A 16,154-nucleotide genomic window follows, 5' to 3' on the forward strand; every position below is an offset into this window, starting at 1 on the left:
CTGACAGCAATTCAGTTAAAAAAATATAGATAACTAGATAACTTCTAGATAACTTCTGGGATTGTTTTGTTAGGCTTCTGCCTTGCTTGAGGGAACCACTGGTGAAAGCCAAAACTTATACCCTACATTAGATTGTATTCTGAAGCGACTGCTGTTAACTGTCTGACACACAGACCTGTTTGTATGGAGTCTCTTCTCTCTGCCAGGATATCACAGTCACTGGTTCAAAGTTCATGATCGCCTGACCTGTTGTGGTGTAATTGCATTAGGCAGTAGTAGTGCAGTAGTAGTGTTTCTCCTCATGCCCAGAAGGTCTATACGGCAGTGAAAGGAGAAATGAGAGGAATTACTGTTCGTGGGGTCAAAGACCCTCACACCTCTCCACATAGACAGGGACAGACTTAGTTCTCAAGAGACCACTGCACTAGCCTTCCACTCTTTACACCCCTTCCTTAATGGACACCACTTCAAGTCAACACTTCATTCAAGTGGCTGGGGTGTTTTTCTCAGATCCCACCCTGAATGTGGGTTTGCAGCCTTCAGCTGTATGCTAAGCACTGCTGTAGTGTAGATCTCTTCAAACAGCTGCAGCCTGGTGCAGTTCAAGGCCAAGGGGCATACATAGACCACTGGTGCTTGTCTGCTCTCTTCACTAGAGGTGTGGTCATATCCTTACAGGAGATGAGTCCACAGGGTGTAAACAGGTATTTCATTGCTCTAGAAACTAAAAAATACTGTATTCTTTAAGTCTTATAATGTCCCGACTCTTCCACAAGGGGCATTCTTGACATGAGTAGCTAGTGGGTTTATGGCTTCACTTTTATCATGTTTTATTCATACAGTAATGTGCAACTGACCAAAAATAAACCATATTTCTAAAGAGGCAACAACTGCCCGGGAATGCCCCTGTCTTTGTGTGTCAGGGCTCGACATACAAGGCAGGTTTCGGGAACCCTCTGAGCCAGGCAATCATCCCCGTCAGTGGCCCGCTTGGGCCAGTGATTTTTTTTATTTTTAAAGACGGATTACCAAAACTGTTCGTTCGTTGTGTCGATTAGAAGTTCTACTGCTCTAATATAATTATTTCGTGATTTCATTTCTGATCGGTTTTTGAGAGATGCAGCCGCTTTCGTTTGTTTCGATTGAAGGGTGTTGCGCTTCTTGCAGTTAAACCGGTTATTAGAAGCAAGATAGCCTTATCGCGAACCATTAGCAGAAATCAGCTAAAGTGCGGTCCAAACCTGGTGTTACATCAGTGACGCCTCACAACATGTCAAACCAATCAAATGCCTTGCTCCAAAGGTGCTCTCACCAGATTAGTACCGTAGGAGCAACAGTGCGTGAAGACTGAACATGTCAACAAAACCAAGCACACTTTAGAATGTTTACAGCACGCTGGTTTTCACAGCATTTGTTAATTCAAGATGAGCTAAAGCTGCAGCAAGAGGGGAGAAATGGTCTACAATGCAGGCCATATCAATACGTTTCTGAAGTGATATTTGGCTGTAAAGGCTAGCATTAGGGTCAATAAGTAGCTAGCCATGTAAGCTACCTAAGTACAACTAACTAGCTAACGTTAGCTACTAGCTAGTTCAATTTCTCTCATGTTTATAAAGCCAACAAAATGTTAATAAAAACAGCATATTATTGAACTAAAAGGTTAGCTGTGTTAGCCCAGTCGCTAGCTTATCCAGGGACAGTGATACGTAACGTAAACTCGTACATCGCCTTGGTCCGTACAATTGCCCTTATTTTAGCGCCCCAAAATGTAATACTTCCAGATCAACTGTAATGTCAATACCATTGTAAAGCACATTTTCTCTCCTTTCCAAAATAATCAATTACATGACCTAAACACTGCCCGTTTCTGCATAATTCAAGCAGGCAATGGTCTTTTTTTAAATGGCGGGTGGGGAAGTGAAACTAATGCGTGATAGTGAGAAGGAGAGATGTCGTGTGGGAAAATTGCTTTTTTTCACTCGATCTGTCTAACTTATCGCCTCTAAAATGTAAATAAAACATTATACAGAGTTTATATAATGTGTCATTACATACCTATTTGATGGTTTGTGTCGAATTTGAATCAGGTTTTTAGGGCGGTGCTAAAGTGATCTTAGAAGTAAACAGCGGCTTTGAGAATGATGATCGCATGCAAAGATGACGCAAAAAATGACTAGGTATCCCCCCTTACCCCCATCACTGTCCATTTCTTGTTTTTAAAGGATGACAGAAGTGCTACACCTGGTGGAGAGAGATTGTAAGACACAATTAGTTGCTTTCTGCGTGCTGTACGTTACGACATGACACGCCACAATGTAACGGAGGGTCAGTTTTTTAAACTTTTCTCCAATAGTATAGAGCCATTACCATGTCGATCAACGCTTGAATAGAAACCTAGTTCACACCCCTGATTTTGAACTCAACACAGTCGCTACAGTCCCATTAGTTTTCTTTGTAGCCTCATTTGAATGTTGAGGTTGCGCACGTTTGTACGGAATGGGGTGCGTTTACGTTACACCATATTTTAGAGTGTAAAAATAATGTCAATGCATAATGCCATTGGGTGGTAATGCATACTTTTTCGTATACATTGAGTTTTTTTTCTATAGGCTATTACAACAATTAAATATAAAATTTAAGTCCTTGAATTGTAATTTCCATGGTCTGTATGAACCCTGTAACATTAGGGGAAAGGGGGATACCTAGTCAGTTGTACAACTGAATGCATTCAACTGAAATGTCTCTTCAGCATTTAAAAACTTCTTCGGGATGTCTCTTCAGCATTTAAAAACTTCTTCGGGATCGGTGTCCCGTCTATGGGATGGTTGAACTAACGTAGGCTAATTCGATTAGCATGAGGTTGTAAGTAACAATAACATTTCCCAGGACATAGACATATCTGATATTGGCAGAAAGCTTAAATTGTTGTTAATCTAACTGCACTGTCCAATTTACAGTAGCTATTACAGTGAAATAATACCATGCTATTGTTTGAGGAGAGTGCACAATTTTGAACATGAAAAGTTATTAATAAACAAATTAGGTATATTTGGGCAGTCTTGATCCAAATTCTTTAACAAAAACATTTCATAGATGATGGTACAAAATAAAATACAAAAGAACGGTTGTTTTTTTCTTTGTATTATCTTTTACCAGTTTTATTGTGTTATATTTTCATACATTCCTTTCACATTTCCACAAACTTCAAAGTGTTTCCTTTCAAATGGTACCAATAATATGTTTATCCTTGCTACAGGGCCTGAGCTACAGGTAGTTTGGGTATGTCATTTTTTGGGGAAAATTGGGGAAAAAAGGGGCAGTTCCTTAAACCCAACCCCTCTGAATCAGAGAGGAGCAGGGGGCTGCCATAATCAACATCCATGTCTTCAGTGCCCAGAGAACAGTGGGTTAACTGCCTTGCTCAGGGGCAGAACAACAGATGTTTACCTTGTCAGCTCTGGGATTTGATTCAGCAACCTTTTGGTTACTGGCCCAACAATCTAACCACTAGGCTACCTGCCGCATGGTTCTCCAACTCTGTTTTCCCTCCGACCCTAATCTAGAGCACCTGATTATAATAATTAGCTGGTCGATGACCTGAATCAGGTTAGTTACACCTGGGGTTGGAGCGAAAACCTATAGGAGAGTACTCTCCAGGAACAGGATTGGAGAGCCCTGCTGTATAGGCTACTTGGATAGCCCGTAAATGAAAGATCAAATCACCAGCTATTGGAATTATGCACACATCATTTGCTTTCCTGTCAGATCTTGACCTGGGACAGTATTTTTTCATTCGGACCAGTAGCTTTCAGTTGGCACTAGCCCGGTGTGCCTCTGGCAAATTTTATCTGAATGATGAGCCCTGCTGTGTGCGGTGCGAGTAGGGCCTATAAGTCTACCACTTTGTGTATCTGTTAGCAATGCTAATGATAGCCTAAGCGTTTTTAGGTAGATGGAAAGGTAACTTTTTTTTTACTGTGATATCATTTTGGTATCAAGTATCCTTTTTCCAGTTCTGCCCTCTCAACGATTTCGCAGAAAACATGGTACTTTGAAATCTGCAAAAAATACATTTAGCACTTTATTGTAACAGTCTCTTTTCTTTGCCGTTACAGTAAATCTCTCCAAGTCAATGTAAGAACACAAGGGCATGCTAATTTAAAAGATAGCTAGTCATTATTGGCCTGGTTATGTATGGAATGCATTATGGGACAGGTCATCATCAATTATTGAAAAAAATGTTTTTAACATTTGTGCAACCAAATCGTGATGGTGCCAACAACTGAAAAAGTTAGTGTAGAACCCTGCAAACAAATCAACATATTGTACAAAAACAGTATGCACTTGTTACCACCTAGGAATATCAGTATGACATTATTTTCTACCGAAGCAGCAGTGACCCTAGTTTCACATCGGAGCCAGAGCTGTATGCCAACAATTCAAACCCCTTTGGAATAACAGACTGTGTTTATTATTTTCTAGCAGTGACAACCTAATTATAATGTACAGGTACAGGGAAGGCAGGGAGGGATTGGGAGAGTCTGTCAAGAGCTGCAGCAACCCATAAGTTAAATTATTCAGCATTAGAGTGAATGAAAGCATTCGGCATTGGAGAGATTGTGTGTAAATGTTTGTTCAGGGCTGCACATATCAAAAGAGTCTGATTCGAGAAGAAAATGAGACAGCGGAACAGAAAAACATCAATAAGTGCAAGCGGCGTTGTGAGAGAGAAATGACAATAAAAAGTGTTTCTGTGTGTGGTGTATAGATGTGCACACACAGTATTATGCAAATAGTCCTGGCAGCATGCTGTCACTGAGCGAGTGTCCCCTGGGCCAGTCAGCCAGCCTCATTAAAAACGAGCAGCACGCGTTTATGGAGACCAAGAAAAGACCTCCTGGGCAGTACGTCTCTCCAAATGTTACTTTCAGGTGGCGGTCAAAAAACATTGCCTCAAGACGACTCAAATGTCGCCAGCAACATGGCGTGAGGCCTGAGTATGTGGCCATCAGCTAGGAGGAGAGCTGCAGTGTGTGCTGAGTCCAACGCACCTCACGGAGTAGCCTCAATGAGCTGTGAGGAGACACAGCACTACAGCAGCTAGTACACAAACAACACAACAGCATTTCTGCATCAGCAGGCATCAGCTCCTCTATAGCCTCCCCTCTTTGACAGCACAGGAAATCATGGTGTTGCCTTCGCTTTTCCCTCTGCGCTATACTGTCTTCTTCAAATAACACTGTTATACACATAACACAATCCCTCTCTATATGGAATACAAATAATGACCAACTCATAGTATCCCCTTTACAAAACGTTGCTTTCAATGTTATTAAAAGCAACAACAGACATCATCTCTGTACCATGTATGAAAGTGACAATAAGGTGTGTGTGTGTGTGTGTGTGTGTGTGTGTGTGTGTGTGTGTGTGTGTGTGTGTGTGTGTGTGTGTGTGTGTGTGTGTGTGTGTGTGTGTGTGTGTGTGTGTGTGTGTGTGTGTGTGTGTGTGTGTGTGTGTGTGTGTGTGTGTGTAATCTAACCGGAACCACATGAAGTAAAAGGACGCCCCTATGTTTGTGATGTGTTGGCCCCACAGGTGGTTCGCGGGGTGTGGGGTTCATTCGCTTTGATAAGAGGATAGAGGCTGAGGAGGCCATTAAGGGGCTGAATGGACAGAAGCCCTCTGGAGCTGCTGAGCCCATCACCGTCAAGTTCGCCAACAACCCCAGCCAGAAGACCAGCCAAGCCCTACTGTCCCAGCTGTACCAGTCCCCCAACCGCCGGTACCCAGGCCCCCTGCACCACCAGGCCCAGAGGTTCAGGTAAATACCTAGGGCTCACAACAAGGGTCAGGAGGTCAGGTTCAGCCATTGGGCTACTGGTTCAAATATATGTTTCTACTGTTATATGTACTGTAGAGTTGAGTATGGCATTTTATTGTCTAATTGCAACGACCAACCACCTTGTAAGTCATCAGTCACCAATACGATGTTTGATTCTTTGTGCATTCAACCAAGAAAGCATTTTTGTTCCAAAGAGTGGGTTTCCTGGAGCTCCACCCATAACTGAGAAGAACTGTTTACAAGAGACAGTGGGGTTCTGTCGTTCACAATGTCTCCATCACATCACCTCATCACCCTCCTTATTCCATAAGGAGGGTGATGACAACCAGCTGTCATCCCTCTTTCCATCCACTGTTCATTCCCAACACATACTTAGCCTGATACTCACCGATTCCAGACTGTAGTCCCAATGAGAATATATGAAAATTATCATCTGAACCCCAAAAATATTTAAGATTGTGGAGCAAATTATTACAATAAAAAATTATATATATTTATGAAAAGTTAGACCAACAGAGTTAGGAATATACAACATGATTTTCAGTAGAATCCAGGGTCTGAGCACTGCAGATCCAGAGCCTTTCAACTTCCTCAGCATTACAACCAACAGCCACAGGGCTGAACCTAATCCACAAACTCAGACAGAAATGCATCACATATCTTGTCAATGTTGCCCATTTGCCACCAGTCAATATAATGCCTGTTTGTCTGATCCACCTCTAAGAAGGCAATATAATCCCTTAAGCAAAATATTGTAGATTTCAGTTATTAGTGATGCTCCACATTACTAATGACAGTAATTGGTCAATTAGGCTTATTATATTTAAGGTAGGAGCAGGTTTTAATTTAACATACTTTTTTTAAACGGACAGTTCCCATTTACATGCATTGAGAGGCACCACTTTTGTATGCTGTGGGCTTGGAGAGGGTTTGTGAAAAGCTGGCATCCAAGGCAGGTTTTTTTTTTTTTTTTTTTACAGCAGTAGCCCATCAGATGTCTCCAGCACAGCGGCCTGAAGCGCCTCCTCAGAGCTTCCAGTCCAATTGACTAATTTACCCACAAAAGCAGATTGCTCAGTCCCAGCCCGCATAATGGCCTAATTGCTGCTTTAATGAGTCAACACATTTTTGTGCTTTGTTTAGATTTTTTGGTCAGGTTCACAGACGGCATCTCTGCCCACTGATGACCTGCAGCACAGACAGTGTTTTGAAAGGGAGAGGTACTTTAGAATGGCCCCAAGTTCCCAACCCTTCCATTAGGCTGAAAGGCTTACTAAGACATGAGACAGTGCAGACCCATGTGACAAATGATGGTCATTGCGTGGCCACGCAAGGCTCACTCAAAAAGCCTCTGATTTATGTGGCTGAGTGGCTTCCATCCTTGGCCCACTGAGCACAGTGACTATCTGTCTGCAGGACCGGTCTGATTTTTCCTGCCGACCAACTGACTAACAAACACCATTCCATTTGACATTCTACATGGACAGGTGTCAAAAGAAAGCTATTTATTTTGGTCAGTTACTATTCAGTAGTGTTTACTTAGTCCAAACCATGCAACATTATTCCCTGATTTGTCATCTTCCTCTCTTAAAACCTTTACCATCTCTCAAAAAATGCCAAACCATTACACTGACAGAACTCAAAAAATGTTTTTGAATTATTATACTATTTAGTAGTATAATATATGTTTAATTTGTCTCTCAACCTTCTTGAAAATGACAAACTTAATGCCAAAGTACCTCAGGGGCAATTGGAATAAGGATGCAAAGCAGTTTTCATAGTTTATGACATAAATAATCATTATTTCGTTATGCTGTAAGGATCGACAATGAATTTGAGAAAGAAAAGATTTCAAAACTTTCTTTGACATCAATACTATGGCTTAACTCACAATTATAAATGACTTATAAATGATTTGCCGTCAACACAACAGCACAGATGTACAACGGAACCACTCTGAAAGCCCTGTGCAGCATAAGAATGTGTGGAGCGTGAGAGTGCTCTCCATAGGGCCTCATGCTAAAAAAAGAAAATGTCGCTGTGTGCTGGCTGATTGGGCCACAGAGTGGCCTCTTGTGTTAGCGCTGTACAGTACTGTTGCTAGCCTGCTGCTTTGTTGCTGTGTGAATGACACCACCCCTGACTGGTGGGGCTCCTCAGTGTAATGGCCCATCTCTGGATGGCTTTCTTCTTTGAGTGAGGCAGGGATGTAGAATTAGTTCCATTGAGTGAGTCAACCATCTGCCTGGCATTAACCCCAGAACCCTCCTTCTCTTTACAGGCTGGACAATTTGCTTAATATGGCCTATGGCGTAAAGAGGTAATTAAAACTTCACCGAATGCCAGATGTCCATGTTGACAAAATGATTTCTATCCTGTTTTCTTCATTTTTAGAAGTCACTTGCATTCGAATCAGTTCAAGGTTATTCTGCCTTGATGTTTTTGGTTTTCTTTAGCCTTGTTTAATTTGAATCCACCAACCACTAGTCCAAAAGGAAAACAATCGTCTTTTGTTTTCTAATGTTCAATTTGCTTTGAGTATGATGAGTGCTGACTTTTACATTCCGATTGCTTTGGATAGTTTCTGTGTATATTTCTGTTCTCTTGTGTGTAGCTCCTGTTTTTAGGCGTGTTTTTCTACCGGATTCAGGTACTCTAGCCTAACCTCTGTCCAGCTTTAGATGTTACATTGGGATCAAGTTCAGTTTGAAAACACTAATATCAAAGCAGTGAATGGAACTTACGATAACAAACCACCCAATTCAATAAGACTTGCCATAATGGTTGTAATAATACATTTATTACAACATGTTATTACAGCAGTAAGCAGTAGTGATGGGGCGTTGGGGTTAAGGGGTCAGTGAGGGGCAAGATGGGAGAGGCTGGAGACACCTGGATCCCTGCAGGAAATGCTGTTTCACTGCAGGCAGCTCAACTTCTGATCACCTCTTTTTGCTCATAACTTTTGCTTTTGCTACTGTTGATGTAACATGAAGTGAAGCGGCTGTGAGACATCATGATATCAGCTGATGACATTTTGTTGCATGTTAGAGTAATCAGTGAGTTCCTTTGATGTCCACTCACTGGAATAGAAAGGCTGTGATCCCAGATGTAGCATGGAAAAATAAGCATTTGCTTTTTACATTTTTTAAATGGAATGATTAAATAGCTTTTTCTGTGAAAAGAGCAAATCCACTGAATTCATCGGTTTCCATAGCAGTGATTAGCAGCAATTCTTGCTGAGAGTGAAGGCTCAACTATAAGACGGTGACAGAATGATGCATGGGAAAGACTGTTTAGCGCATAGCTCTACCTCAATGTCCCAGGCAGCAACTCGTTTGTCTAACATACCTCTATTTGTACTGGGGGCAGGAAACAATTAATTCAGTTGAAGGGGGATGCAAAAGATCTGGCCAAGAAAATGACAACAAAAAGAAGAGAAGACATTTATAATATTCACCAATATGCTGCAGTGCCTGCTGGTTGAACAACACAGTACCAAGGCAAAGACTATTGAAAATGTACAAACTGTCAAAGCAGTAGAGTTTTGGAATACAGAAATCCAACAAGCCCTGCCTTCAGAACAGCCTCTTGCTTGCTTGGCACATGGTTTGAAGTGCTGATGATTAATGAACAAAGGCAAGTGTAGTAGTAGTCAGTGTGCTTTAGAAGTGAGCAGTGGAGGTGGGAGCTAAGGGAGGGTGGGATGGCTGCAGGTCAGCCCTTGTTGCTATGCAACTCCTTTCCTTTTCTATGGAAGAACCACACAGTGTGTTTGATCCTGCCCTGTTAGACACCACTGTAGTCTCCTCCGTGGCTCTGTTATCCAGCGTGATTGTCTCTCACCCTCACACACTCACACATACCTGGATTTGCATCGGAATTACTATGGAGGTGTTATTTCACCCAGACAGAGAGATCCGAATACAATTGAACGTGTTAGAAAAGGCCTTGACGTGACTAGAGGTTTTAAGACCCTAGTGAAGGGAAAACTTGCTGTTAGAAAATATACATTTTACACAGGGACTGTAATGAGACACAAACAAGAACCAAAAAGGATATTGTGTTGGCAAAAATGTTAAAGCTGAAGTCGTGGCCAAAGTACTGATGAAAGGTCTGAGTGATTCTTGCCGATACTTAGAGGCTCTGTGGTCTGAGCAAGACTATCGATCACTGTCATCCTCATCCGCCCCACAACAGATGACTGCAGGAGTGGGTGGATGGAATACACTTTGTTCCTAATACTACTGGGTTGTAAAGTGTTTCCATTTTCCATTTAGTTTGCTCCTTCCTTCCTCCCTTCCTTAAGAAGGGAGGCTTCTCCGAGACAGCTGCAGTAAAGCGGAAATCTCAATTAAAGCATACCCAATAATGCCTATAGTCATTCTGAGAGGTGGCATAAGAAATTAACCTTTTATCCAATTTACCTTTTATTTAAAGTGGAAATTTCCTTTAAGCGGAAAGGCAATTAAGTGAAGTCAACTGAGCATTCAAATCTCTATCGCAAAAAGGGAGAAGATTACAAGGCGAATAAGTGCAGATTTACTTGGTTGCATACTCAATCTCTGATGAATTTCAAAATCTTTTAATTCAGCAAGTTCCTGTAATTTAGCTCCCAATAGAGGCACTCAGGAAGACCGAGGGAGAAAAGCTTCCCCTGTGCATCCCTCCCTCCCTCGGATGCTGCTGAAGCCATTTCCCAGCAGGCCCCCCACAGAGCAGTCAGCCTTGAGAAAAGGCCACTCAGTCAATATGGAGGCGCACAGAGGGGAAATAGTCTAGCAGGAGGATACAGTACACAGACAGACCCTTAGTCATAGTGCGTCATGTGCACTGGGTTGCACATGTAATAATCAATGTAGGATGGTCAGGAATGCTAGAACTGTTTGGTTGGTACTGTATGTGGGTGGGTGCTTTTATTTGTCCTATTTCACACATGTACACATGTTTTAATACACATGTGTGAATTAGAAATGTGTTTTTTGCATATCGCAACTCTCCCTGAGACACACTCAGAGAGTGGGGTCATGGTGAGGTTCACTTTGGACACTTGGAGAGGAACTTGAGTGTATAGGGAAATGCCTTGGCCTGCAATCTCAATGCTTGTAAATCCATGCACACGCAGTTGGTTTTCTATTTCTCTCAATTGGGCATTTGTTTCACTTAACATTGTACTTTTTCTCTGCCTCCCTCTCTCTTTCTCTCTGTCTATCTTGTGGTGCAGGTTTTCTCCCATCACCATTGACAGCATGACTAGCCTGGTGGGCATGAACATCCCTGGCCACACAGGCACTGGCTGGTGCATCTTTGTCTACAACCTGTCTCCAGACTCTGACGAGAGCGTCTTATGGCAGCTGTTCGGGCCCTTCGGAGCAGTCAACAACGTCAAGGTCATCCGCGACTTCAATACCAACAAGTGCAAGGGCTTCGGCTTCGTCACCATGACGAACTACGATGAGGCAGCCATGGCCATCGCCAGTCTCAACGGGTACCGGTTGGGAGACCGCGTCTTGCAAGTCTCGTTCAAGACCAACAAGACCCACAAGTCCTGAACCCTTCCTCACTCCAAATCCCCTGTCACCACTACCACTACCACCTTACAGTCGCCCAACACAGCAACTCTCCAGAAGGAACACAGCAAACAAACAAACAAAAAAGAACTAGAAATGGCTTATACTATAACTTTGGAACTATAAGCCAATGTTGCCTAAGTATTACAAAATGAAAGATGAAAATATCCATGATTTGGAACCCCTGTGATTCTACAGGATTCCTGTTGTATATCCTTTCTGTTCTTGTGGTTGTTAAACTATTTTCTCTTCTATGTAAACAGTAGCAAAAACCAGTCCCCTTATTTCAAAGAAGAGAATGTCCTTTTTAGATTTAACTTTCTTGGTCTTGATTGAGGATTTATTATTTTTTTTAAATCCGGATCCACTGTCGTTAGAATTATGCCTCCCTGACAGAAGAAGGGAGGGGGCTCTTTTTTAAATTGGTGACCATTCATTCATTTTTTGTGTATATTAAAACCCCCTAACAATTCTAAGGGATGACACAATCCTGTTTTCTCTGATGCAGAAAAAAGAATTTCTAACATTTGTTTTGTTTTGTATTGCAAACAAAACACGTCTTTCCTCACTGGGGTTTGGGAGATGGGGAGAGGGAAGGGATGGGTTAGGAATCCTGATGACAGGTTAAGTGATTTAAAAAACACTGTTGCCAAAGAGAAAATCTCTTTGCTTGAAAATGCGTTTAGAAAAATAAAAAATAAAGAGAAGAAAATCTATTTTTATAATATGATAATTAAAATAATTATTGAAGAATTTTTACAAGAATCTGGATTTGAAAAAATAGAAAAATATTTTGACTGGCTAATTAGGCGGTGGGGGAGGGGTGGGCGCCACCTTGTCTTGTTCGTTCTGCCGTGGTACTTTTTAGGAGCAAAGGTTGTTTGTTTTTAGGAGAAATTGATTGGCGATGATTTTGTAGATGGAAGGTTTTGTCAAGGGATGCAAATTGAGGCGGGTGATCGTTGTAATTTTTCATAGTGCGTAATTATTCAACAGCGATACCCAAAAGGGAAGGGAGAGGGGTCTTTCAGGGCCTAACCATCCTCACAGTTGAGAGCCCAAAGCAAGAAGACCCATTGTCCACTTGTTTTATTTTTGTCATCAGCCTATGGGATATCAGTAATGAATATATACACATCTATCCATTTAGAAAACATACATTATCTATTGTTTTCTTTGCTATAATTTTGTGGAATTTTAAAATAACTTCCTTTAGCGATCAACAGTAGGTGCTATATTACATGATTCACATATCTTAAATATCCACATTTGTTGTTCTATGTGTTGTTCAGAGAAAAAATACTTCGATGTTGGCATTGAATTGAGCTGCTGTTCTTGTTTATTTTTGTTGTTGGCCCCCATCTGGTTAGACTATTTCTTGCTGAAATACCAGATGACGGACTTTGGGCCGTGTAAGAATCACTTAACAAGTTTTCTTTGGCTTGCTGACTTTTAGGTTACTTGCTAAGTGTGAAGCGTTGTCAAAATTCAATAATAATTAGCTAGTTCTGTTAGTCTAGATATTTGTTTCCTCAAAGGATCTATTACAACTGTGTCTTTATTTGTTGTGTACAAATAGATAATATATAGTCTACATTTGTTTTACAATATCTATATCTATATAAGTTGTCACTGTCTTTTGTTTGAGCTTGTCTTTTTCATATGACAACTTTATGAAGTGATGGTTCAGTTACTTAGAAAACACGTGAGGAATCCTGTTTAATATGTTGTCATGTCGCTTGTAAAAAAAAATGTAAAAAAGATTTGGAGAAAAATTTTGGTATCTGCCGCGGCAAAAGAAACCGAACAAAAGCTTAGAAAATAACTATTTATTCATTTATTTATTGATCGATTGATTGTTTCATTGCTTCAACTATTTATTTATATTGATTATTTATTTATTTTTATATTTATTTGTTCTGTTGTCTGTGTATTTGCGTGAATCTGGTACAGGGAGAGGTGACGTTTCTGAGCAAAAGGGAACAAAGCGACTAGGGGAGAGGCTCTTCCATTAGTCCACTGCACTGAGAACTTTTAGTACGTTTGTGCTTTGTACCGATATTGTACCGATATAAATTACAATATAAAAAAATCTAAAAGTTGAAAACTAAAAACGCTCTTCCCTTATTACTAGAAACAGTTACTCGCTATGCATAACCTAGTTGATAGTTAAATTTGCTATTGCTTTTTTCTTGTCTTGTTAAACAAAATCTTTAAATCTTTTTCAATACAGTTTAGTCTTAATATAATGTTATAACAGTTGTTCTGGTTCAATATAACCTGTGATCAGTTTGTGTCGTTTTAAAGCCACTCCGCACCCTCCCTCCACACTACCGCTTTGTGATGAAACTTTATGCAAAAATGTGGGTCTGAAGCATAATTTTCAGTTTTCAAACATTTTATAACATCCAATTTTGGAGGCTCAGGCACCTGAATTCGATGAGCAAATGTCCATTGTATTTGAGGGTCATTCATTGCACAGGACTAATCAGTCAACTCACCTAAGAGTCAAACTTATTTTTAGAGAATCATGTTTGAAAATTACAAAAGAACATCTCTTTAAAGAGATCTTGATCATTGTACACTAACTATACTTATGGCAGTTGTTGCTATTTAAAAATACTGAAGGTATTTAATGGATTATACCCATTCTATATTTTATATACTATAATATGATATATATTTTGAAAGGTAAAGATAGGGAATGGTTCCTGAAGTACTGAATTGGATTTTGTTGAGCCAGGAAACATGAGGTGTAGGAAAATTGTAAACACTCAGACACATGCATATATATATATATATATATATATATATATACTCTCTCATAACCACATCTTAGGCAGACCATCTGTCATCATCCAACCACTATACAGTTCTGACCTCAGAACACCAACAGACCCCTTTTCATGCTCCAGAGCTGTTTGGAGCTTGAATTATGCAACGACCCCAGTAGAATGTTGTTCTGATGTGTGAACATATTTCCTATGTCTTTTGAACTGTGTTCATGCTCATGAGTGTGTTTGTGAACACGTTTGTGTGTGTGTGTGTGTGTGTGTTTGTAAGGGTGTTTGAAACATGGGGATGCGTCACCTCGGTCTATGCCCAACCCCTATGGCTCACACATCCCCTGTAGCGCCTTCTAGTGGCAGCCTGCCAATAGGAAATCAACAGCCAGTAGTGTAGGAGGGAAGGTTAAGAGAGGAACAAGGCTCTTGTCATTTTTAATTTTCTCCTGAAATGTGTTTGTTTACTATCTGAAAATCTATTAACTATCTTTAAAGACAAAAAAGAAGAAAAAAATTCAGAGCCTAATTGGTCTCTCCTATTTATGTTATTCCTTATCAATTATCAATTATTATTATTGCTATTATTCTTAGTATTCTTATCCTTATTATTAATCCAATTACTGCGATGAATGACTTCATGTTATCCTTGCTAGTTTAGGTCATTTCTGAAACTGGAAACAAAAAAATCTTGCTGTAAATGTTTTTTTTTTCTCCATAAAACTGTTGTGTTTGAATTATTTGTACTTTTGAATGTTGGGACAATAAAATGAGGTGTTGAAGAGCGTTGTTGTTGATTCTCTTGTATGCCGTTATTAAGTGATCAATTGCACATGGTATTTAGCTTTACTCCAAACTCACATCTGAGAAGTAGTGTAATATATTAGATCAGGGGTCTTCAACTCTTAGCCCACGAGGTCTAGAGCCTGCTGATTTTCTGTTCTATCTGATCATTTATTGCACCCACCTGGTGTCCCAGGTCTAAATCAGTCCCTGATTAGATAGGAACAATGAAAAAAATGAGTGGCTTCGAGCTCCAGAGTTGAGTTTGAGGTTATTAGGTGCTAGATCCCGTAGACCAGAGTGATGTCAAATCAAATGTTATTTGTTACATGCGCCGAATACAACAGGTGTAGTAGACCTTACAGTGAAATGCTTACTTACAAGCCGTTAACCAACAATGCTTTAAGAAGTTTTAAGAAGAAAAACGTGTTAAGTTAAAAAAAAAAAAAAAAAAATCTAGGCATAGATAATAAACAGAGAGTAGCAAGCAGCGTAAAAGAGGGGGGTCTGGGTAGCCCTTTGATTAGCTGTTCAGGAGTCTTATGGCTTTGGGGTAGATGAGGTTAAGAAGCCTTTTGGACATAGACTTGGCGCTCCAGTACAGCTTGCCGTGCGGTAGAAGAGAGAACAGTCTATGACTAGGGTGGCTGGAGTCTTTGACAATTTTTAGGGCCTTCCTCTGACACCGCCTGGTATATAGGTCCTGGATGGCGGTGATGTACTGAGCCTTACGCACTACCCTCTGTAGTGCCTTGCGGTGAGAGGCTGAGCAGTTTCCATACCGGACAGTGATGCAACCAGTCATGCTCTCGATGGTGCAGCTGTAGAACCTTTTGAGGATCTGAGGACCCATGCCAAATCTTTTCAGTCTCCTGAGGGGGAATAGGCTTTGTCATGCCCTCTCACGACTGTCTTATCGTGTTTGGACCATGATAGTTTGTTGGTGATGTGGACACCAAGGAACTTGAAGTTCTCAACCTGCTCCACTGCAGCCCCGTCGATGAGAATGGGGGCGTGCTCGGTCCTCCTTTTCCTGTAGTCCACAATCATCTCCTTTGTCTTGATCATGTTTAGGGAGAGGTTGTTGCCCTGGCACCACATGGCCAGGTCTCTGACCTCCTCCCTATAGGATGTCTCATCGTTGTTTGTGATCAGGCCTACCATTGTTGTATCATC

General features: G+C 40.9%; 1 protein-coding gene across 8 annotated transcripts in view; it reads left to right on the plus strand.

Moving 5' to 3' along the window:
* The window catches only part of LOC118391005 (ELAV-like protein 4), a 70,480-nt gene extending 55,501 nt beyond the window's left edge, over positions 1-14,979 (plus strand). For 5 of the 8 annotated variants that reach the window (XM_052457916.1, XM_052457922.1, XM_052457928.1 and 2 more), the window contains 3 exons: positions 5,586-5,821; positions 8,124-8,162; positions 11,067-14,979. In XM_052457916.1, coding sequence (XP_052313876.1) covers positions 5,586-5,821; positions 8,124-8,162; positions 11,067-11,394 — 603 coding nt within the window. In that variant the 3' untranslated portion in view covers positions 11,395-14,979. The remainder of the gene's footprint in view (positions 1-5,585; positions 5,822-8,123; positions 8,163-11,066) is intronic. The other 3 variants (XM_035781913.2, XM_035781929.2, XM_052457920.1) reach the window with 3 other exon arrangements.
* The last annotated feature ends 1,175 nt before the right edge of the window (positions 14,980-16,154 follow it).

The sequence above is a fragment of the Oncorhynchus keta genome, chromosome 1, assembly GCF_023373465.1.
Source record: "Oncorhynchus keta strain PuntledgeMale-10-30-2019 chromosome 1, Oket_V2, whole genome shotgun sequence".
Lineage (NCBI taxonomy): Eukaryota > Metazoa > Chordata > Actinopteri > Salmoniformes > Salmonidae > Oncorhynchus > Oncorhynchus keta.